At 39.0% G+C, this 22,577-nt stretch overlaps 2 protein-coding genes across 2 annotated transcripts; one reads left to right on the top strand and one right to left on the bottom strand.

Annotated features, from left to right (window-relative positions):
- Window positions 1–477: 477 nt before the first annotated feature.
- On the top strand, window positions 478–11,489 carry TMEM181 (transmembrane protein 181; the record flags this gene model as incomplete). Its single annotated transcript, XM_009073287.1, has 12 exons — window positions 478–597; window positions 2,550–2,630; window positions 3,643–3,742; window positions 4,089–4,219; window positions 4,823–4,914; window positions 5,970–6,027; window positions 6,690–6,792; window positions 6,890–6,941; window positions 7,585–7,667; window positions 8,727–8,816; window positions 10,421–10,487; window positions 11,411–11,489. Coding segments are annotated over 12 exons (1,056 nt in total), but the record flags the coding sequence as incomplete, so codon positions are not given.
- Window positions 11,490–17,868: 6,379 nt separating this feature from the next.
- On the bottom strand, window positions 17,869–22,530 carry DYNLT1 (dynein, light chain, Tctex-type 1). The gene is made up of 5 exons (XM_009073286.1): window positions 22,435–22,530; window positions 20,182–20,223; window positions 18,874–18,997; window positions 18,583–18,660; window positions 17,869–18,279 (listed from the first exon to the last, which is right to left on the bottom strand). Exons 1-5 carry the CDS (start codon window positions 22,528–22,530, stop codon window positions 18,209–18,211), a joined length of 411 nt encoding a protein of 136 aa, XP_009071534.1. The 3' UTR covers window positions 17,869–18,208.
- Window positions 22,531–22,577: the final 47 nt, after the last annotated feature.

Here is a 22,577-nt window from a genome sequence, read left to right as displayed (position 1 = left end):
TATATGCACATATCTATGAAATTTGCAGAAATTAATGAACAGTGTTTCATTAGATTTAATTACATACTACCAGGAGAGCAATACACTTGGATTTTCCTCTTTCCTCTGGTTAACTTTTAAAAATGAGTTGGTGTAAGACAGCTCCATCGCACAGTGCAGTGACCTAGAGCTTGGCTGACGGTGTTGTTCAGCTCTGTCCTGGTGCTGCAAGCAGCTGGTTCACCAGCCCAAGTGAAAAGCTGGCCTTGTTTATTGTTCAGCCATTGATCCCCCTGACTGACTTTATCAGGTTCTTCTGCTTTGTATGGTGTCTTTCAAGAAATTCTTGCTTGGACTGACTGAGATTGGTGAGGCATATAATAAATATCATCGATATTTGACCATTTAGAAACAAATTCTCTAACCTGTACTAACAGTGCATGTTCTGAAATATACTGAAGGCTTTTACATGCTATTCTCCACTGTATGTGTCCACAGAAATGCAGTGAAATCATTGTTGCTCACCTTGGCTACCTGAACTACACTCAGTACAACATATTTGTTAGCTTCGAAGATCTGAACATGTTCATGTACATTCTCCAGAACATTACCTTCACAGTAAGTATGAAGTTTTGTACTAGCAGAAGTTGTCTCTTTAATGCTGTAGAAGTGTTCTTTAACTGTAACTAAAAAGTATCTGACTTTTGAAGGTAAACATAAAAATGCAGTTAAGTTTCCTGTCACTACTGATGTCAGAACAATTACAGCATTTGCTGTTAATAAGGTTCTAGACCAATTCTTTTAACTCTGTAAGGAAAGATTTTTCTTTATGAACTGCTAATGCTGTTTTCTGGAACAGATAAATTTAGTCTTAACTCCTGGGAGATATTTTTAACAATAGACAAGGTAGACCAGAGCATCCAATTCTTTGAAATTGCTTATAGAGATGTTGCCTCTCCGAAGCATGGTATCTTTTTTAGCCTTTCCAGAAGATATATCAGAATTAGCGAAATTTTCCAGATTTTACAAGTAAAGTGTGGACTAGAAAGATTTTAAAAACTCAAAGAAAAATGAAGATTTTTGGGTTTGGACTGTGCTTATGAGAAAGAGAAAAATGGTGGGGTTTGGGGTTTTTTTTGGGGGTAAAATAAGCAGGCTACTGAAATAATTCACTGAAATAATCCCTGGTGAAATAACTATCCCAGTTCATACTGCTAAAGATTGCTTATAAAACACATCACTAGTCTGTACTGATTGGCTCCAGAAAGAAATATAGAATATTTGCGCTGGGAGAAAATGAAACTAAACCAAGTTTATGATACAGGTTACTATGGTATATTCTACCTGCACACAGCATTTGGTATGGCAGAGAAGATAGCAAGCAAAAATCTTATTGTAAAGCAACAATTCTTTTTAATATACTAAATTAACTTTCTAAATACTAAGACTGGTAATATTCTAGTGCATAAAGCACATCATTAAAAATAAACTCTAAGGGGAAAAAATCCTAAATTTACCAATCCTCTGTTTAGTTCCAAATTTGAAACAGGACAGTGTTGGGGCATTTATAGTTGTGCAGTTTATTGTGTTGCTTTGTAGACTGCCTTTAAGGCAGAACTGTCTGCAACTCCCCAAAAAACTAAACCCAAAGCTCTGCTTTGCTGCAGCAACTAAAATCATCAATTTATCTCATTATTAGCAATTGTTTATGGTGATCTCAGTTGAAATCATAGATTGCCTTTTGTGTAATAGGATTCTCTACATATAATCTTCATTCTGCATTTACAGTTTAAAAAGACAAGACAGAGGTTGACAGATTTAATACACTGAAAGGTAAAGCCTCTTGTTCAGATGAGCAGAGCATATGTTGTACCAGGGAGTTTACATGTCAAAAGTGGCTTCCAAACAGAAGCAGGCCAGGTATGAGATGAGTTGTTAACAGAGCAGAGTTTATGCAAACTGACATGTTGTAATTGATACTTTGCCCTTCTATTAATTAGAGGAGAAGAAGGAGCTTTTCCTCTTAACCTATGAAAAGATTTCGATATTTCTAGTAAGCTCATTTACTCTTCCCTCACTTGATTTTCTTTTTTTCCGCTTCTGAGATGAGGGAATAAGCTTTAAGAAAATAAACTCCGTATGGGAAGCAGCACACTTGTACCTTATTGACCTCTCATAATCAATTTATGCATCTGACGTTGCTAACAGAGAGCAGCATACTGGATTTACTCCTTTATTGGCATTCAGACTTTGTATGAAAGTGCAGCTGAAATTAATGGAGACTATAATTTTTGTCCTGAGAAGTGCTTTAACATAAGACTGTTATAAAGTGGCAGGATAAAAGAGAAGTAAGGCTATTAGGCTGCTTTCATTATCTTTTCATCAGATATCTGATGGGTATGAATTTATGTCTGTCTTTCCATGGTGACATGATGGAATTTGGTTATACCTTTAGATTTTTGAAAAGCCAGAGAACTTTTCAGTGTCTGCAGAAAGTGCCAACTACTGATGTTGTATGTACCCTGTCAAAACATTACACATTGGGCTGTTTTTCTTCTGTTTTCTTGTAGTGGAAAACCTACAATCCAACTTTTTCACAAGTGGAAATATGGTTCCGGTTTGTCTTCGTAGTTCTTACTTTTATGGTCACGGTAAGACTTTGTTTCAGTTTTTCTGGAGTATGTTACATAGGCAGATGATAGCACTGCTCTGTAGTGCTGTGTTCAGTAATTTATTCCCAGCAGAGCTGAGACATCACTGAATGGGTGTAAAAAATCTTTCTGAAATATTTACGTAGTTGCTGCTTTTATGATGTTGCAGGTGGTATTGAAGGGACATTAATAAAATAGGCTAAGTGGGAAAACTTGTTTTTCTAAACTTCAATTTTGGATTAAACATTAAAAAATTTTGCTTAAACAAAGGAAATTGTGATTAGATGCTAGAAAAAAAGTTATTTTTGGAGTACAGGTAGGCTCAGGCTTTGGAATAGGATGCCAAGAGTGTGGGCTGTTCATCTCTGAAAATAAGCAAAACTCAGTTGAATATGAACTTCATCTAACTTTAAAGTCGTCACTGCCTTGAGTGTGGGGATGGGGCCAGAGGACCTCCAGTGGTCCCTTACAACCTAAATCATGCCATGATGTAGATTATCTCTCCTCTGCAACCTGGTTTGCCCCCTGTAAATGAAGTGTTTGGAAAGAAAACCCAACATAAAATCTAAAATGCAGAATTTTCAGAGTAAGGACACTAAAGTACTGTGCACTTGGATAGCATTTTTCTCACATAAATGATGTCACTGTGCACGTAACTGTGAATAAAATATGGAACCTGCTTTTTAAAAAGTGAACATAGGTGGAAGTTGGTCGTGTGTAATGAGTAACCAGTAATGAAGCAACATTTTTTTAATACACTGTTGATTTTCACAGCACTACTCATTTCCTTCTCAGTTTGCTTGAGCGACTGAGTCATTTGCATTGGGGTCAAACAGGGAACTTGAGGCTGAAATAGCAACTAGAAGATATGGCTCCTGTTTTACAGTGTTCTCAGTGGCAAATCCCCATGAATTAGCCTTTGCAGTGTGCTGTGTTATCTTTTACCTGTGGTTGAGCCGTTAAGACTGTATTCCCTCCCTCCTTACAAATTGTTGCTGTTGTTGTTTTATAGTGTCTGTTTGCACATTCCCTGCGGAAATTCTCCATGAGAGACTGGGGTATTGAACAGAAATGGATGTCCATCCTACTTCCTCTCCTGCTCCTTTACAATGGTACTTGTGTCCCAGAATTTTTAGAAACTTTTTAAAAACAAAAACCAGAGAGAATGCAAAATGGAATTTGGCCTTAAATTTATAAGCAGCTGTTTGTAAGGCTTCAGAAAATTAATTAAAAAAAAAAAAAAAAGAAAAAAACCCCCACCTTTTCAGGTATAGCAAATTCAGGGCCTTATTGAGTAGATAAATTCCTTTAAGATAAAGCAAACTTCAATTTCATTTACTGGTGTAATTTGAAAAATCTAGGGGATTTTGTTCCTCTGAAGGTACATTCTGCTTTGCTTTTCATAATGAAAAAGTAATTTTTCCTTTGTTTAACTTCTTTATTTTTGTTTTGTTACAGATCCATTTTTCCCCCTTTCTTTTCTGGTGAACAGCTGGTTTCCTGGAATGCTGGATGATCTATTCCAGTCACTGTTTCTGTGTGCACTGTTGTTGTTCTGGCTTTGTGTCTACCATGGGATAAGAGTCCAGGTAAGGGTGCAACATTGTCTACTACTTACTGAGAAAACAGTACTTGTTTTTTCAGTTCTCTCAAAATGTGACAAAAATGAAACCAAATGTTTACAGAAGATATATTTATTTTATTCATAAAGTACAATGTGACATAGGAAGCTTTGGAGTTAAATTGATTTATGATAAAGTAGATTTAGTCTACCAAGCCTAAATGAGATAGATGGGACAGGCTGCAGAATTATGATGCCATTATGCTTTGTTCTTGCTTGAAGGGTTTTGTTGTTTTATATGGTGATTGATTGTTTTTTTTAAACCACTTTAAAGTACTGCATAAGAAATGTATGAATTCTGGAGCATATTCCTGTATTTGCATTATCAGTGATGTATGTAGAAATGTGTATAAATAGGATGCTCCGATTCTACTGCATCTTATTAACACAAATGTGATGCAATTCTATGCCTTCTCTAATCACCTGTGCAGGTTAAAAATACAGAAGGCGAGTCTCCTAAACTAGTTCATGTTCAATGGAACAAAGATGAGAGATTTTTTTAATCTGACAAGAATAAATTCTCTCTCAAATATGGGTTCACTCCTTCACCACACTGTTGTTTTCTCAACAGGGGCAAAGGAAGTGCTTAACTTTCTATCTGCCCAAATTCTTTATTGTTGGACTGTTGTGGCTGGCCTCTGTGACACTGGGAATATGGCAAACGTAAGTGATGTAAGATTTAGTGCAGAAGTATGAGCTGAGAGAGTATTTGTGAATGTGAAGATGGGTTATAACTAGTGGTATCTGTTCTTAATTCTTATACCTCTGACCGTGATATAGGAGTGGAGTTCAAATTCTTACATCTTCCTCTTCTGCAGATTGTGACTGATTTGAAAACAGAATTCTCTGTGGGTGATCTAGTAGTACATAGCTTTGTAAACTGGAGTGAGATCTAGAAATCACTGCTTTGTCAATATGGCTTCCTGCAATCCTCACTCTAGCACTATGTCCCAATTAGCTTTTAGGATTTGATGCAACAGTTTCTCTGTAGTTAACTATTACACATTTTTACCAAACTTTCTCAACTATTGAACCTGCACAATTGGCATTGACACAGCTTAAGTCAAGCTGTGCTGTCTCTCTTCAAGACTCAGTTCTTTCATTTGGTTTAGTATTTCTTCCTATTTTACAATTTGTTTTGTTCCCATAAAGGTGTCACTATTGCCCACCCAGAAAACTTTCTCAGTTTTGGTACATTTGTAGTTTCTAAACTGTTTTGGTCTCAAGTGTTTGCCTCTTATTTTATTTCTCAGAAGGACGGTACCTTCTAACCTTCTCCGTGCCATTGTGCATGGTTGAAAGCAGTGCAGCTGCAGGAAATGCTCTTGCTGTCAGGAGAATTGCTGTGAGGCAAGGCCTCATACAACAGTCTTTTTTTAAGTATAATTCTTACCACTAAGGATAAAATTTAAACATTAAATCCTGAAGGCTTGTAGGAATTTACAAGATTATACGTTTTCTAAAAAATAAATGGGGAGATTAGACATGATCACAATTTAAATCCTCCATATTTCTTCAAAACTGGGTTTGGCAAGGAGGATGTTATATATAGTAAATTGTCATGGCTCTGTTGGAATTAATGGCACCAACTTATATGGCCAAAACATTTAGTTTTAAACTCTGTATAGTAACTTTAAGCCTTTCCTTTGTTAATGGGTTTCTTTTGACCCTGTCTGGAATGGTGCACGTACCACTTTTTCTTTTTGCATCTTTTCTAGTGTCAATGAGGTACATGATCCTACATATCAATACAGAGTTGACACAGGTAATTTCCAGGTAAGTCAAAAATGTTTTCTTGCTATTAAATTGTAGGTGGAGTTAGGCAATATAAGGAGGTGGGGTTTGTTCTTCTATAAAAATCTCTAACATGGTTTAGAAAATAGAAAATGCTGGTAAGATGGTCTCAGGCTGATTAGAGTACCTTTAATTTTGCTTTAGATCAGGCATAGACTATATTGAGCTCCATCTCAATGAGAAGAGTAAATTGTCTTGCAAATCTGGACACTCAACACCACAAATTTCATCACAGACTCACGACTGTTGGGATTGAAAGAAAAAATTTTAAGCCTCTTATTAAGTCAGTTTTGTCCATCTTTACTCCTGCCAAGATCCTCCGTCCTAGTAAACTTCAGACTTTCTTGTTGTAAAGGAGGATCTGATGTATATGGGTCCTTGTATTGTGCTCAGGAGATCTGTTTTCAGAAAATCATTGAGATGCAGCTCACTGTGAACACAGTGAACAAAATGCTGGCTCCTATTAGATATCCTCTTTACATTCCCCTGAAGTCTACCTGGATGTGTCACCATCCTCATTTCATGAGCCTACTCTCCCTGCATAAATGGACCATCTCGTGCTTTGGGAAATAATGGTTTCTATTGAGGGAAGAAGGAATAGACCAAATCTCATTAAATAATAAAAACAAACACTTTTCTCACAGGGAATGAAAATCTTCTTCCTTGTGGTGGCAATCACATACATCCTCTACCTTTTGTTCCTGATAGTGAGGGCATGCTCAGAGCTTCGAAACATGCCTTATGTTGGTAAGGAGTATTTCTTTTGATTCTTCCCCAAACAAGCTTGCTTCTCCTACCCGTAGGTGTAAATTCACTAACAACAACTTTTCTCAATCTGTTTCAGATCTCAGGTTAAAATTCTTGACTGCATTAACCTTTGTAGTGCTTGTCATTAGGTAAGGCTTTTCCAAGTACACTTCTCAGTACTGTAACTTTTGTAACCTTTTTTTCAGGGCTTTGAATACATTTTGTTGATAAATTGTCAGTGAAATTGAAGAATGTCTTTTGATATGGCTATTATGGTAAACATGTCTTAATTTTTTAACCCTTCTTGAGGCTTTTTGAGCTAACTTTGTATTATTTCAATTACCATGGCAGTGCACTGCAAGAGCTAGAGGTTCACTTGGCAGAGATATTTTCTGTACTGCTGAGTAGTCTGCAGTGCACCGTTCCCCTCTTCTAGAGCTTTGTGGGCTTCACTTAGTCAAAGCAAAAGTTTGCAATTAGTTTCTTAGGTCATTGTTAGTATCAGTCTTCCCCAATCCCAGCTGTTATTTCAAACAAGGTTGACTGTTGGATTGTATGTAGAGGGCGAAATCTGAGGAACACAGACCATGGGATTTTTCCACTTTACTCTGTTGACTGCTGACTTTTAATTACAAAAGAATCATTCTTAATTGAGAACTATGAAAGTAAATATCTTAAAATAAATGTTAACATAATTATCTTCTCATATACTCTTCTATCAACCTACTATTTCAATTTTGCAGCTTAAAGACACAGTAAGCCTATATGCCTTTTTTTCCCCCCCCCCCACAGCATTGTCATACTCTACCTACGCTTTGGAGCACAAGTTCTACAGGACAACTTTGTTGCTGAGCTGTCAACTCATTATCAGAATTATATCCTTGTGTTGTGATACTGCTCAAGTAGGAAAGTTAATCTGTTTTCATATGCAGAAGGTACTTAAAAATGATGTTCCTGAGACCTTTGACTTACAGGTGGACTTTTGAAGTTTAGTCTGTTTTGTTCGAGGTTTCATGTCAGCATTTTTCAATGGCTCTTCATGAAGATTATGAGCAAGACAGTCTCAGTCTAATTTGTTCACATCACATGTATCACAGCTGCTCTTGATACTCTTCCAAGGGAATGAAGGGTTAGATATGCATGCCTGATGCATATCTGAGTAATTTTAATGAGATGTGACAAATTTGGCTGTGTTTGCTGCCTCAGTTGTTTGCTGTATACCTATCATACTAAAGCATGAGAAATTAATGGTTTGGAAGTCTCTGAAAATGCATTTGTGGCTTGGTCCAAGTCTACCTGTGGTATAGGTCACAGCAGAGGATTGAAGTGACTTGACAGAGACTATTTCTGATGTCTGTTGACAACAGGAAAAGTTAAAAAAAAGAGAGATCCTAGTTCATTCTACTTTCTTAAAGTGCCTGTGTGACTGCAGCTGCTCTGGTTGCCGATAAGCAGATCTGTGTTGGGAGGTAGTAGAAAACTGTATGTAAAGCCTTCAGTATTTTCCCAAAAGAATAGCAAGAAACCATCTTTGGAATTCTATCTACAGATAGTCCTTTCTCCTTTCTTCTTTTTAAAAAATAAGCAGAACAAAACAAAACCTACCCGAACATCCCCTTACTCTGCTTTCCTTTAGCACTGAGGGCAGAACGATTCAATTGACCATGCTCTCCATTGCTCAGGAGTAGACCTGGACTCAGCAAATGTGACTTGTGTTAAAGCTTTGTTTTTAGTGGGAGCTTTACCTGGAAATAGCTTGAGTACATCAGTTGCCATTGAATTTCAAACATGCAGTTTTGTTTAGCCGTTTATGCTCTCACACTTGAATAAGGTAAACATTCTTTGCATTGAAACAGCTTGTGTATGGATTTGGTCTTGTTTACAAAGTTAGTATGTATGGAGCTATATTGAGCAATATCCTTGACACTTACTACCAGCAGAATTCTTATCATTTTATGCTTTATTGAACTTTTATCTCTACACATTAGCCTTCGTGTATTCCCCCTCGAAGAATGCACTGTATGGTAAGTGTAAGCCTTTGCCTGACAAACCTGGATGACAGGAGTTGGCATATTAGCAGACACCGTGCTACCTCTTCATATTTTGGTTCTCTCATTACTGTTTCAGTTTGCTTTGAGTTAACATAAGCAGAAGCTGCACTGCTCCTGAGCACATTAGTATTGGAAATATGAAGGAACACATAAAATGTTACCACCTGATTAGCTAGGCTTGAATTCTTATGCACTTAGTCAGTAGGGTGTTTGCATGTGATGCACCAACTTTTGAACTGACTCACAGACAGTCCTTAGGTAACAACTGCTTCATTTGTACTTTGTTCTAACAAAGGTTAATACATTGCCATGCTGGCAGGCTGGACTCCAAAATCAGTAACATGCTGTTGGAAAAGGAGTGAAGCTGATCTCAGATATGGGAGAAATTCTGGAGAAGTTGCTATGGGAAGGGCTGCAAAGGGTCCCTGTAAATGGAGATAAAGGACTGAATCAGTGGCACTTCTGTTTTTGCATTCCTATGTAGAGGATATAATCTGCCTTACATGATGATTATAAAGCATTTCTCTCTTTAACAGATAAAGATCTTTAAAGTAAATATTTGTACTGAGTCCATTTTCTGCTTTAAGCATTGAGTTAAAGATATAGAACCAGAGGAGTGCCCAGGTTGGAAGGGACCTGGAAAGGTCACCTGGTCCAACCTTTCATAGGAAAGGAAGCCTAGATGAGATAGATTATCTAGCAACCTGTCCAATCACATCTTGCATACTGAGTCATGCAGGGGGAAGGCACTAAAAACACCAGTGGAGCTGGTCCTTTTTCTAAACTTTCTAGAACTGAGATGGATAGAACTGTTACAGAAAAATGCTATTTTTCCACTAAGAATGGAAAAAGAACTGGCTGGGTGAGAATGAATGTTAAAACTTTCTGTTGGTTTGCAAGAAGTATTCATTTGTAGATAGCAGAAAGTAAAAGGCTGCCAGGAAAAAGATGTTATGGCAAAATGCTAGACTGAATTTTATTTGTATATAACTATGAACTGCAACTAAGCAGCACAGATTGTGCAAGAAATTAAGGCCTTAAAACAAGGTAGAGGGAGTTGTCATAAATAGCCAGTGAAAGTATGTGTTTCTTTTCATCTCCCCATGAAGATACAAATCCTTCCTTCATCTCTTAGAAGGATGGAGGATAACTGGATAATCATTGACTTGCAGTGAAGGGGTTCCAGCTTTGGTTTACTATATTTGTAGCTTAGAAATAACCAAGAAGTGTGTGCTTTTTAAATATATACAAACTTTTGATTTGTATATGAAGTCTGAATTAATTTATGTGCAGGTTGAAATAGTATGACATAGGAAACTGCACAAGGGAGGAAATTCACGTATACAGCATGGAGAATATCTATCTAAAAACAAGATGTCATCTTCTTAGGTCTTAATGATGATGTGGCTGAAGGGTGGAGAGTTCAGAGGAGAGTATTCCTGTCTGGATATAGTTTTGTTGAACTGTAGTTGTGTCTGCCTTGGCAGTTGTGTGTCTGTTGCTACAGTGTTGATTTGGATCCACAGTCACATTTCTATATTTAAAACACTAGGTTAACCCTTATTTGTATTTTCCAGAATCACAATTGAAAGACAATCCTGCTTTTTCTATGCTGAATGATTCGGATGACGATGTGATTTATGGGTAAGATTGTAAAATACCTATGGAGAGTTACTTCTGGTGTGTTATTTTTGTAGTATTCATTTCCATATTCATTAAATTAGTGAAGGATTTGTTAGTGAAAGTATTCTGCCTAAAGAACAGAAACTTAACCTTTTTCTAGAACAGAAATGCAATGAGAATGTGTATTGTTTTTTCTTTTTTTTTTTTTTTGGGTTTCTAAAAGGGATTGCCATGGCACTGATACAAACAGGTAAGAAAGTGTTACAATGCTGGTAGGTCCTGGAGTGAAGGCAGCAAAAGCTGCAAAGGAAAGGATTTCCTTTTTCACTAGGAAGGACAGCAGGACTCAGGTGGAGTTAGTGAATAGGGAGCTTACACATAAACGCATCAGGGAAGGAGAATGGCTCTTCTTAAGTGTCCATTGCTTACTGAATTGAGAATAATCAAGTCTAGCAAAACTTCCATGACTTGTGTGAGTTTATGTCATATGAGGTTTATAGTAGCACTTGAAACCCATCCCAGCCAGGTGTCTGTGTGCTGGGCACTTAAACACACTCCTTATCTGCCCTTGATGCTTTCACACTTGAAGTGGCTGGAACTGGGAGGGTGGGACCAACACTGCACTAAGCTGAACAAGATCATGCTGGACTAACCCTATTGATTGCCTGGGATAGCTTGCCTTTGGTAGTTAGCTGAGCAGTGATAGTGCCAGCTTGCTTCTATATGAAAATGGTTTGTAGTTACTAGAGTAACTTCTGTTATGCATCATCTTCTGGAGAGTTCATGTATGTTGTTCGTATCTCCCACAAGGAAGAAAAACAGATAACAAGTTCTTACCCAAATAACAATCTGATGCCCTAATGTAGTTTAGGACTTTCCTGTTTATTTTCAACTTTCTATCTGAGCACCACATTCAGGAGTTTCAACAAGTTTCTGTTTCACAGAAGTGACTATGAAGAAATGCCACTTCAGAACGGCCAAGCTATAAGAGCCAAGTATAAAGAGGAATCGGACAGTGATTGATTTTGTCGCAGACAGACTTGTTCAGCTGGAATTAAGCGAGTTCTGAAGTTTTCCTAGATGGACAACTTCCTTGGCTTCCCTTAGTCTGCTGTCATCTGAACACCAACTCCCAGGAAGGACATCCTGCTTCTGTTTACACAGTTAAAACTGAGAAAAAAGAATGCTGGAAATGGTTGTGGTGCAAACTCAAGAAACCAAAATTTTTACATGTCTTACAAAATGCCTGATGGCAGGGTGTCGGTGAACTAAAATCTCTAAGTCTATTTCCATTTAAAAGTCTCACTGACTATATACTGAGTTCCAAACTGCTTCCACTGCTTGGGTTTGGGCTTTGTTATGTTTGGGGGTTTTTAGGATGATGTACAGCTTACTGTCATTCATCTGTTGCATTTGCATTAGCTCCTTTGTATATTGTCGAGTGCTGTATGAAGTGCCTCATTTCCCTTTCAATTTTCTACCTTGGTCTTTTGAGCTGGAGGCAGGGAATGGTTTGTTGGGGGTTTTTTTTAATTCATGCAAGAAAACATAAGCTTTCTATTCTATTCTTCCTTCAAATAAGTGATATAGACTTAAGATCATTTTTTAATACGTTTAAATAAGTTTACGGGGCTTGTAAGTGCAAGATACGTGCAAACAGTCAAGTTCTAGTGAGCCAAAATAGTCTGTGGTGCAAAATGATTTGTATAATGTATGTTTCATGGCATGCTTTCCTGCCACAACATAAGTGTCTGGATTGGGGTTTTTAAGCAGCCCTTTCAAGTGGAAGTATTTCAGCAACACCAAACCTCAGAAGGAAGGGCAGTACTCTTCTTACTGAGCTTTTTGTGTGCTGGAGGAGAGAGTTACACTTACAGGGAATACAGTATGGAAGTTTCATAGGGAGTTACAACTTCACATTTCCAAACATTTCATTTTTAGAGGTTTTTTATTTCTCTACATCAGAATTTTTCCTTGAGTGGTATTAATGATAGTTGATCTACATCCTAGGAACAACTGTGGTTGCTCATGTATTGACTGCGCAGGAGCGTTAGCTTGTGAGCGTGTTCTGTGTGTGCAGAGTTCAGCCTTTGTCAAACCACAGTCACCACCTGTACTGATGGGAACTTTTATTACCACATTTTGTGATTATCTGAATTCCAGTCTGTGCTGGAATAAGTTATATGGGAATTAAGTATTCCTTGTACAATGCTGCTGCTTCTCTATTTAGAAGTTGGTTTTCTCCTACACTGTTGTTCAGTTCTTTATTTAAGTGGATGCTGTTTGTTTGTAACTACTTTTGTTTTCAGATACTTGACCTGTCTAAAAGTGTCTTTTTTCCCATGGATTTGTAACTGAGATTTACTCTTGCAAAATCACCCTGCTGCTGTAGAAGACTCTCAAAAGCACTGGTTGCACTAGGTTACACTAGGGATTTGTGGTCATCACTGAAGTAGTTCAGGCAGAATAGTGCAATGACGTCCTGCTAGACTTGCTGAATCATATTGGGGGAAAAAGCAGATTTGTTCTGCTTTCATGCAACAACTGCTTCAGACCATTCCCACTGCAGTAACCTCCCGGTAGCTGTTCAGGATTGTGAAGGGGAGACTTCACAGGGCAGCAGTTTGCTTAGAGGGGACCAAAGGAACTGCTACATATGGTTGCATCCTTGCTACATAGAACAGCTCAGATTCAATCGGTGCTCAGCTAAAGACAAGTGTGGTGAGACGTGTGTGTGTGAGAGAGAGAGAAAAAACTTCCTAAAATTATGTAGAGCTGTGACATTGTTTGAGAGTATCTGAATTTTAAAACTTTCTGTGACAGGGATCATTCATTTTTAGAAGCCAAAGCACTGTTGTATGGCTAAGGCAAGGAAACTGCTGGGGAGGAAGAGGTTTTCCCCTTTAACTTCTTAATTGGGGTCAGTTTAGAACAACATACAGGAAAACATTGAAGAAGTATTTCAAGTCAGTGGTGGTTTTTTCCTAGTGAACTAGGTAATTTGTACCATCAGCACTTCCTTTAGACTTTTTTTAACAAGTATGGGAGATACTCTGCACCCTAAAATTGGAGAGCCCCTTCTCATTTTCACTATTCCCACGGTGACTTTCCTGAGGCTTTACAGCTATTTGCAGAGTCAGACTTGGGAGCCAACTCAGCATTGTTTACACACCCTAAATCCTTCTGAGTTCCATTGGAATGACAGTGGCTACAGGCAGTAGGTCTTCAAAAATTTCTATTTACACAATCCTCATATATTCAGATATTTTTTTACTCTGATGTTGTTTCATTCATTCCTAAATTGTTCAGAAGAGATAAAATTTGACCAATGTGCAAAGTACACTAATGTTTCTTATCACTAATGTTTCAACCAGTCTGAACTGGTTGTTACAGTTAACCCTGAAATAGTGTCATGCTCTGGGATTTCATTAATTAAAGAATGTGTTTTTAATGTAACTTTGAGATTATTTTTTCTAAGCTGTTTTCAGCCCATTTCTCATGCTGTTTTGTTTGCATTAACTTTACTACATAGCTACATTCAAAGTGGAAATAGAAAAGCAAAGAATGGGAGATGTGTACTTAATTATCTATGAAAATAGAAAGGAAATAGTTTCCTTGCTAATTTTTAGAGATTGTATTTAAGCAGTGTTTGCCATGCAAAACAGCTTTGTATTGTGGCAGTGCTAGAGTGTTACGTTAAGCTTGGTTGAAGCACTGTCATGTCAAATTCAATATACAGTAAAAAGACAAAAGCAGTGAAGCAGATGAGGACCTAGTTTTGCTAGCAAGAAATCTCAGTTTGCCTTCTCTTATTTCCATGACTGGAATGCAGAGACAGCATTTGAAGAATATTACAATATGGATTTGTAAACATCTTGGGAGTAGGTGGCATAAATTCACCTGAGTCAAGTATTGTAACCTAAGGGTGAAACAGCACATATCTGGGCAAGAAACTAGCCTGGCTTTCCTTTCATTACTGCTAAAGTAATTATTTCCATCACTAGTGGAGCTATATGAAACGAGAGAAGTACACAGAAAGGAGCATACAATGATCCTGCTCTAAAGGAGAGACCATCTGTTAACTGCAACACTTCAAGAGACTCTGAAGAAATCAGTAATTGAGTGTGAGCCATTCATGGCAACTGTTTTCTGTAGTATTTGCTTTAAAAATTGGAATTGGTTGGAAACTTTCCTAGGACTGGCAAAGAAGAGGAAGCCTAAGGCTTAACACCAGTGAGAAACAGCTACTGCATTGGACCTGTGGTACCAATACTGGGGAGAATGGTTCCAGCTAGGAAAGACTTTGATCTACTGTCTTTCTCTGAGCCAAATGACCACTTTTTATCTGTAGTCACCTGATTTCCCCACCCATTTCCTTTTGCTTATGCCAGTAATAACCTTTGCATTACTGTAAAACTTTTTTTAGAAGTTTGTAAATATGTAAAATGAAAATACGGGGAAATTGTGTACCAAAATGGTATAAAAATGTGTAAGATAAATGCTCTGTTTAATGAGAAGCTGTAATTAAATGCTGCTTTGAGAAAGTGTGCATGAGGACATGTGTTAAATATTCTGTGTATTCAGAAGTTGTGCTAATAACAGCAAATTAGCCATTTATGTTGTAAAACTTCATGCTAATATGGAATATGAAGGAAACATGAATATTTTACTTCAAGCAAAGTATTGAGTTTCTTGGAAGACTTCATGTGCATAAGCGTTGTTAAATATGTTCATAATAAAGTTTTATATCTTTATATTGTATCTTGGGTTTATTTTCCTTCTGGTGGATTTTACTTTCCTTCTGGTGAACTGTGCCATTTTTTGGTTTACATGCGTTTTCCCTATGTGTTTTTAAACTTTGGTAATTGCACAAGGATGAGATCTGAGAGGCTGTGTCAGCACAGATTAACACAGGTTTTTTTGTTTGGTAGGGGGTTTTTTTCCCCTGCAAAAGTGATCAGCACGTCGCTGGCTCTGTGGGGAGATGCCATTCCTTACATACAGAAATCTCACTGTGCTGAATAAAACAGCCACAAACTTCCCTGCGCAGATGGGTATGAAACTTACTCCTGCTTTAATATCAGATATGGCAGTGCTTGTTTACCAGCAGCAGTTAAGCCTGAAGCCATTTGCTTTAGGCTTTAGCTAATGGTGGCAGACAGGTCATACTTGCAGCAGTGACAGTAAATGGCTTCCCCCTTCCTCCTCCTCCTCCTCCCCTGGGTCTGGGCTGACACGCCCCGGGTTCTATAGCTGCAGACATATGAAGAGCCATGGCTGCAAGTGAGAGACAGGACACAGAGACTGACTTCATAATTACCTTCCTGACCAGGCCAGCCCACAGGCTAGGCTAATGTTTTTTTAAGGCCCATTAATTACTTAGAGCAAGAACTCTGCAAGCTCATCCCCCCCAGTGCTTTACTTTGGCACTGAGATGAGCTGGCCAGCAATCTTAGAAAAAAGTGACTAAAACTAAGGTGTTTAAGATAATGAAAATGTAAAAATCAGTCACTGCAGAACAACAAAACTGGGCTATACAATGGTTAGCATCTTATAGCAAAGCCCTACGCTCGTTCATGGGAGGGGGACACCAACACCCAAACTCCCACAACTTCTACACTCCTTTCTGTACTCTCAAAACGGCTACCTTGGAAGTATTAGTTATAGTTCACATGTAAATCCACAAAACCATACCCACCTTTCTGTTGCACAACTTCTGTTGTAAGCAACAGGATTTTTCCTCCCATGCAGCTCTTACACTGACAAGCATTTCGAACATTCTTTTTTTCTGCAGCTCAGCACATGCATAAGAACAAACAGCAAAAAAACCAAGGGGTTTGCTATTATTAACATGAACAAAGGATAAGGAATGTTTGAATGGCTTGACCAAGATGCAAATATCTTCCCAAAGTGCATGAAACTATTTCTTTTAAATGTAAATAAACAGCTGAGTAGGTACTAGAGTATCAGCACCATTCTGGCATGCTGATGGAAAGGAGATAAATTATCTAAGCATCCAAGTGAAAAAATTCCTTAGCGATTCAGAGAGCAAAGATTCAGTCTTTTTATAAGTTTCTCTCTCACCCTGATGACTCTTTTAGGCACTTAATTCAATCTCATGTTTTAATATTTTCTTTTTTACAGGTGGTGTATCATTTCTGACTGAATACTCAGTGTTCTGCTTCTAGTGAAACCCATGCAAAAGCTCTCTCTGCTACAGAAATGCAAGGTCTATACTCCTCAGTCTAAGGTATGGACGCTGTGTATAGCCCTGTAGCACTCACTAGGACACATGCAGGAATGATCAAGTAGCTTGTGTTCAGAGCTGTTTTGAAACTGGTATGTTTGCAGAAATATGTAAGCCTTACAGCTATATGAAAAGCTTCAAATGTACCAAGCCCAAAGCTGCTGATAAAGACAACTGTTTTGCTGTACTGACAGCAGAGATGGATAGGAAGGAGAGGTCAAAGCCTTGCCTAGCACAGGTTTTTCCAGTCTGGATACACTGAGCAGAGCTAGCCCAGAGAGCTCCCTATGCACCTATAGCACTATGACAACCAAAGCCTCTACTGGCAGTTGAACTTTCAGCAGTAAGTCTTTCCAGATCGTGAAAACAAACTGTTGTTATCAGCAGTCATCTCCCTCTAAACTACTTCAGCTGAGAGACAGAACCTGAAAACATTTGCCAGGGCTTCCTAAACAGAAGCAAATCCAGGTCAGTCAGACTAGCCCACACTTGCTTTGTAATTCTCTCACCTTCCCCAGCAGTGAGCTCCTGCTTACAGAAGCAGCATCGCAGTTCACACAGGTCTTCTGAAATTCATAGCACGCTGCAATTTCATTAATTAGCTGACAAAACCTTATCCAGGCCTATGCTGAAAACTCGTTTTACTTGTTATTCTTCTGCAACTTTAGAAGGCAGAAAACGTATTCACGTGTCATTTAGTCACGTCACATCGAGGCAGGTTTTTCCCCTTTCAGCAAGGATCGTGTTTCACCAACTATCAGAACTCATCACAATCACCATCAGCAAAATCAACACTGACGGTAGCAACTAAGTTCAAGACCTGCTTTATAAATGCAACTAGCTGCAGAAGTGAATGATTAGCTAGGCAGAGCTTGCTGAGAGCTTATAGAATGTGAAACATTTCTTATCTTTGTTCAATTAAAACAGTAATTTCTGTTATCGCCCATGCCCTAAATACCATACCATCAGATTTAACAGCTCCCAAAAATGCAGCCAAGTTACTTTCTGATAAACACACTAATTTTCTTGCAAGTTTGTAGTGACTTTGGCAAAATTATGACAGTGCTTTGCATTCTGGTATGTATCTCAACTACCTCGAAGACAACAACTTTTTTTCAACTACAAGAGTTCAGTATAAATGAGTCAGACCAATGGTTATGAATGTCAATAATTTAATGCTAACCAAAAGTACAAAGTGTGAAAGTCAGTGTCTCATTTATATTGGTCTTAAAAAAGAAATCTAGAGAAAGTGTCTACACTGCAGCAGATTTCAGTATTAGCACCTTCAAGAGAAGTTTTGAGGTGTTAAGAAAGTGTGGCAACACTGGTACAATACTAGGTACAAACATAAACCATGTAACAACAGGTTTTCATATTTCTATGTCTGAAGAAAAGTTACTTAAAAAATGTAAAAGCAAGTTGTTCAGGTATTCACAGTTTGAATGGAGATGGAGTCAAGTGCTGGAATAGAAAAGCATGAACGGTTTCAAGGCAACTATATTGCAAGTCCAAAGGCACTGACAATACAGTACATGGTCTTATTCTCCCATCTCACAGTGCAGGTTCCTACAAATACAAAAAAAAAAAAGGGTTTCAGACACAGAGTTACAGTGATTAAATGCATACCCCTATATACATGGTTCTATCTGCTGACTTTAAGAATCTTAAGCGTGAAGCCTTCCCAACAGCTAAGTATTTCATATACAGCCCAGTTAGCATCACAGCCAAATGGAAAAAATACCAAGCAGCATGCTAGTACTCCAAAGCTACAGCACTTGGGGAAAAAAGGAAAGTATGCAGCCTACTCTTACAGATGTAAGAGTGGCAGTAAAGCTGCAAGTTGAAAAATCCAACAGCTGTGTTCCTTACCATCACTGGAGTTGTCCCAGAAGCAAGAGCTTGCTGTATGCAGCCCAGCACCATTCTTCTGCATAATCACACAGGTCACTGTCAGTAGAGAAGCTTTTATTAATTTATCACTCACAGTAATTAACATTCAGCTACGTTTTTGCTCAGCACAGCACACGCTTACACACGCGTGCGCATATCCATGCTGACAAGCAGTTCACAGACATGGTTCTTGCTGAGGTCTTCCCCCACCCCTGCCCCTCAGTGCACTGGACTGTAGCAGCTTCACAGAAAAGAGAGAGCTGAGCTCACCGATGTACTTGAAGGGCTTCCCCAGCTTGGTGAGCTGGCTCAGTGTTTGCTCCACCACACTTGTTGTCCACTGGTTCACTTTGCTGTGCTGGTAGGCATTGCCACCTATGGCACTCTCGATGGCCTGTTGGTGACAAACAGGGAGAGGAGCTGCACTGCTGTCAATTACAAAGGACTCAATGGCCCATTCCAGCATGGGCCTCACACCCAGGGAAAATTCCTGAACACTGGTGGGCCACACTGGCTGCTGGAGGTGTTTTCAATCATTAACAACTTGCAGGTCAGAGCCTGAGCCAGGCACAGGGGAAAGCATTACAGATTCCATCCCCTGTTCATTTTGTGATATTTAGATTATTTGTAGTCCCTATCCCAATGCCCTTCAGCCAGCTAGGAAAAGGGTCTTGATTTAAACAGTCCCGAAGAGAGTGAAAAAAGTGTACATAGCAATGGTTTATCCACACGTATTCTTCTACAGAAAAGAACTTTCAGGATAATTGTTTTTGGGAAGCAAAACCCCAGATCAAAACAAAAACCCCATGTGATTGGTAGTTACTGACAGAGCAGAAGCCTTCAGCCAAACAATCCATTCTAGTTATGAGGACAGTTTCCCCTTTACGATACAGATAAATGTATGTTAAAGGCATGTATTTTTCATTGACACATTTTTTCATCACAGAAATTGTTTAAAAAATAACCACAAAAGTCTTTCAAATTCAGAAGAGACAGGAGCATGTACGAAAAGCATTTGCATTCCATTTACAGAGTCTGACCAAAACAGTCATTTTGCAACATGAGAAAGATTGCACTAGTTTACAAGAGGAATTCCAAATCCCTCTGGAAATTTTCCAGAGAGAAAATTCATGTTTCTTAGCAACAAGAGTAGTTCGATCATTCCAAACAAACAAGAACTCACTTTGGAGACACACATCTTAAGAGAACACAGCAACATGAACATGCAGTTCATGAGAAACTCCTGTGTATTTTACTGAAATACAGATTCTATTTCTATGGGGTTACCATAAAAGATCCCCCTAGAAACTCTAACAGGGATGCACTGCAACCAGAGAGGAGCATATCAAACTATTTTAATTAGATTTTTGGATTTGCAATACATATCACAGCTAAAGCTAGGCAACGGTTCCCCTTAAAAGTCTGTACACTGGTTAAATCAGCAGCTACCTATACTTTGATAGCAACATCTCCAGACATCTATTACATAGCAGTTGTCAGATTTTATGGAATGCCTTTCAGCACACACATACAACATACTATACTTTCACACCAACAAAAAGGAAATGTTAAGTTTACCTCTTTAATGATGCTACTGACTTCATCAACAACAAAGGAAGTCTACAAAAAAAAGGTAGAATTTTAAATGACCAGTGGACACATCCTTGTGTTTACAGAGTTCAAACTTAGTTAAGAACAGGCACCAGAAGTTTAAGTCATGCTTGTCAGATTTCTGGCAAGCCAGAGGATACTGAGCCTTCCTTTATTTGCTCATATGTACTCTTGTCTCCTTGAGCCCAGTCAAAGTCAACATTCTTAGCAAAGCAAGGAAAAGTGAGTGATGCACTGAAATTGTCAGGACTTTTGAGTCAAAAAAGTTTTCAAATTTTAACTTGGAAGTGTTTTAAAATAACATGTATAGCGCTTCTGTACATATACATGCTCCTTTCCCAATAAGCACTGATGTCTGCACATCACAGTGGGCTCAGAGACAACCTCAGTTTGCAGTTAAATGAAAGCGACATCTCCAGGGCACTGAAGCAGACAAAACATCCATTCACTGCTGAAGGAAAAACTGTCATGGCAATCTCAGCTGGGGTTAAGAAGAAAATTGTCCCCTGGAAGCCAAAGGTGAAATGTAGATTGCTGGATGTTCGGCCTTCTCTCAGGCACTGGGGAGTAGAGATTAAGCACGTGGAATCAGGACAGAGAAGGCCCTACTGTTCTGCTAATCGTAGAACTACTACCTGTTTACATGTATGGTTAGGATGTCTCCTTGTTTAAGTCCCTCAGCTCTTGCTGCCTCCCATGTCAGGAGGTTAGAACGCGCCAGTGGCAGAGCTGGGGAGCACTGCAGGGATCACCCTGCACAGCACAGCAGTGAGCCACACTCCTCTCTTCACTGTGGGGTCTCACAGCCTCCCTCACAGACCAGGAGAAAGGAACTGGACAAAGGACGTGCACATAAAATCAAACTAATCCATTTCAGAAGACCAAATTAGGATTTAAAAATGCACCTAACCAAGCACGACTGGTTCTCACTGGGAGGTCTGTCAGCTTCTGCAGCTGACAAACACAAGTGACAGCGTAACTCGCATGTGCAGGCAGGATGCAGCTGCACCTGCCCAGGAGAACTCCATCATTACATTCGTAACGCTTTGGTCAGAGGCCGAACAGTCCAGCCAGCTTCGATGACGTGTGGCACTCAGAAAGATGTGAGCAGTGGAGTGTTCTGTGTGCCAGGACGAACAGCACATCCCAGGAGACACATGGGCAATTCCTTCTGTATAACTACTTGGGGGCACCAACTTGCTTGTACACCTCAACATCTCTAAAAGTCTTTATGTGCTGGGGCAAAGTGGCTTTTATTTCCAGCTCCTGGACTCCGATTTCATTTTAATAGGCCTCGTTTATTTTCATGGTACTGATTTTTACGGGTGCTTACATTTCAAGGTACCAAGTAAGAGCTGCAGTTAACAAAACACTCTCTCCCAGAGAGCAGAAGCTGAGAACATCCATGCCAGACACGCTGGCAGACACAGAGTGTGTTGTCAACCAAGACAGTAAACTACATACAGCTCTATTCCTCACAAAGTCTAGAACTCTGCTCTGAAATGCCTTTTACTGAGCACCAATAGGGTAAACCGACCTAAATTCAACCCCAGTTCTGGAAGATATCTTGAGACTTAATGTATACTGAAACAACAAAGTTGAGAACTTGCTTCTAGAGCTGCTGTTGCTTTTCAGCCTTCTTCCCTTTTTTGAGATGGCAAAAAGAGAACCTAAGAAAAAAGAGCCCAGCTTTGGGACTTGGGTGCTGTACTTGAGCTGCCAAACAATACAACGCTACCAGTTCATCTTTTAATGAGACGACATAAACACTTTTTTTTTGCATTAAAAAAACGAAGGGAAAAAAACGAAGGGGAAAAAAACGAAGGGGAAAAAAACGAAGGGGAAAAAAACGAAGGGGAAAAAAACGAAGGGGAAAAAAACGAAGGGGAAAAAAACGAAGGGGAAAAAAACGAAGGGGAAAAAAACGAAGGGGAAAAAAACGAAGGGGAAAAAAACGAAGGGGAAAAAAACGAAGGGGAAAAAAACGAAGGGAAAAAAACGAAGGGAAAAAAACGAAGGGAAAAAAACGAGGGGAAAAAAACGAGGGGAAAAAAACGAAGGGAAAAAAACTAAGGGAAATAAACTAAGGGGAAAAAAACTAACTGAAAAAAAAAAACTAAGCGAAAAAAAAACTAAGCGAAAAAATGCAAAGCTTTACAACATCCCTGCGGCATAAGGAGCACAGAGGCGTTGCCAGCACTTTGTTTAACCAGGGTTCACCCGGCTAGAAGATGCGCTATCTTCTACACCACAGAGCGCCGCTCTACGCCCAAAACGCTTTTTTCCAACAGCTCTAAGAACGACATTCAAACCCATTTTCCTCACGCAGCCAGCACAAGCATTCCCACCACCACCAGCAACCT

The sequence above is a fragment of the Acanthisitta chloris genome, unplaced genomic scaffold (genome assembly GCF_000695815.1).
Source record: "Acanthisitta chloris isolate BGI_N310 unplaced genomic scaffold, ASM69581v1 scaffold37484, whole genome shotgun sequence".
Classification (NCBI taxonomy): Eukaryota; Metazoa; Chordata; class Aves; order Passeriformes; family Acanthisittidae; genus Acanthisitta; species Acanthisitta chloris.
Note: the sequence above shows the minus strand (reverse complement) of the source record. Positions and strands in the feature narration are given on the sequence as shown.

Excerpts from the sequence above, each read along its gene's own strand:
- DYNLT1 (XM_009073286.1), bottom strand. The coding sequence starts at position 22,530 with ATGGGTTTGAATGTCGTTCTTAGAGCTGTTGGAAAAAAGCGTTTTGGG. Across the intron at positions 18,661-18,873 it reads GAAGCCCTTCAAGTACATCG|TGACCTGTGTGATTATGCAG; the intron begins GTGAGCTCAGCT and ends CTCTACTGACAG. Across the intron at positions 18,280-18,582 it reads CTGGGACAACTCCAGTGATG|GAACCTGCACTGTGAGATGG; the intron begins GTAAGGAACACA and ends TTGTATTTGTAG.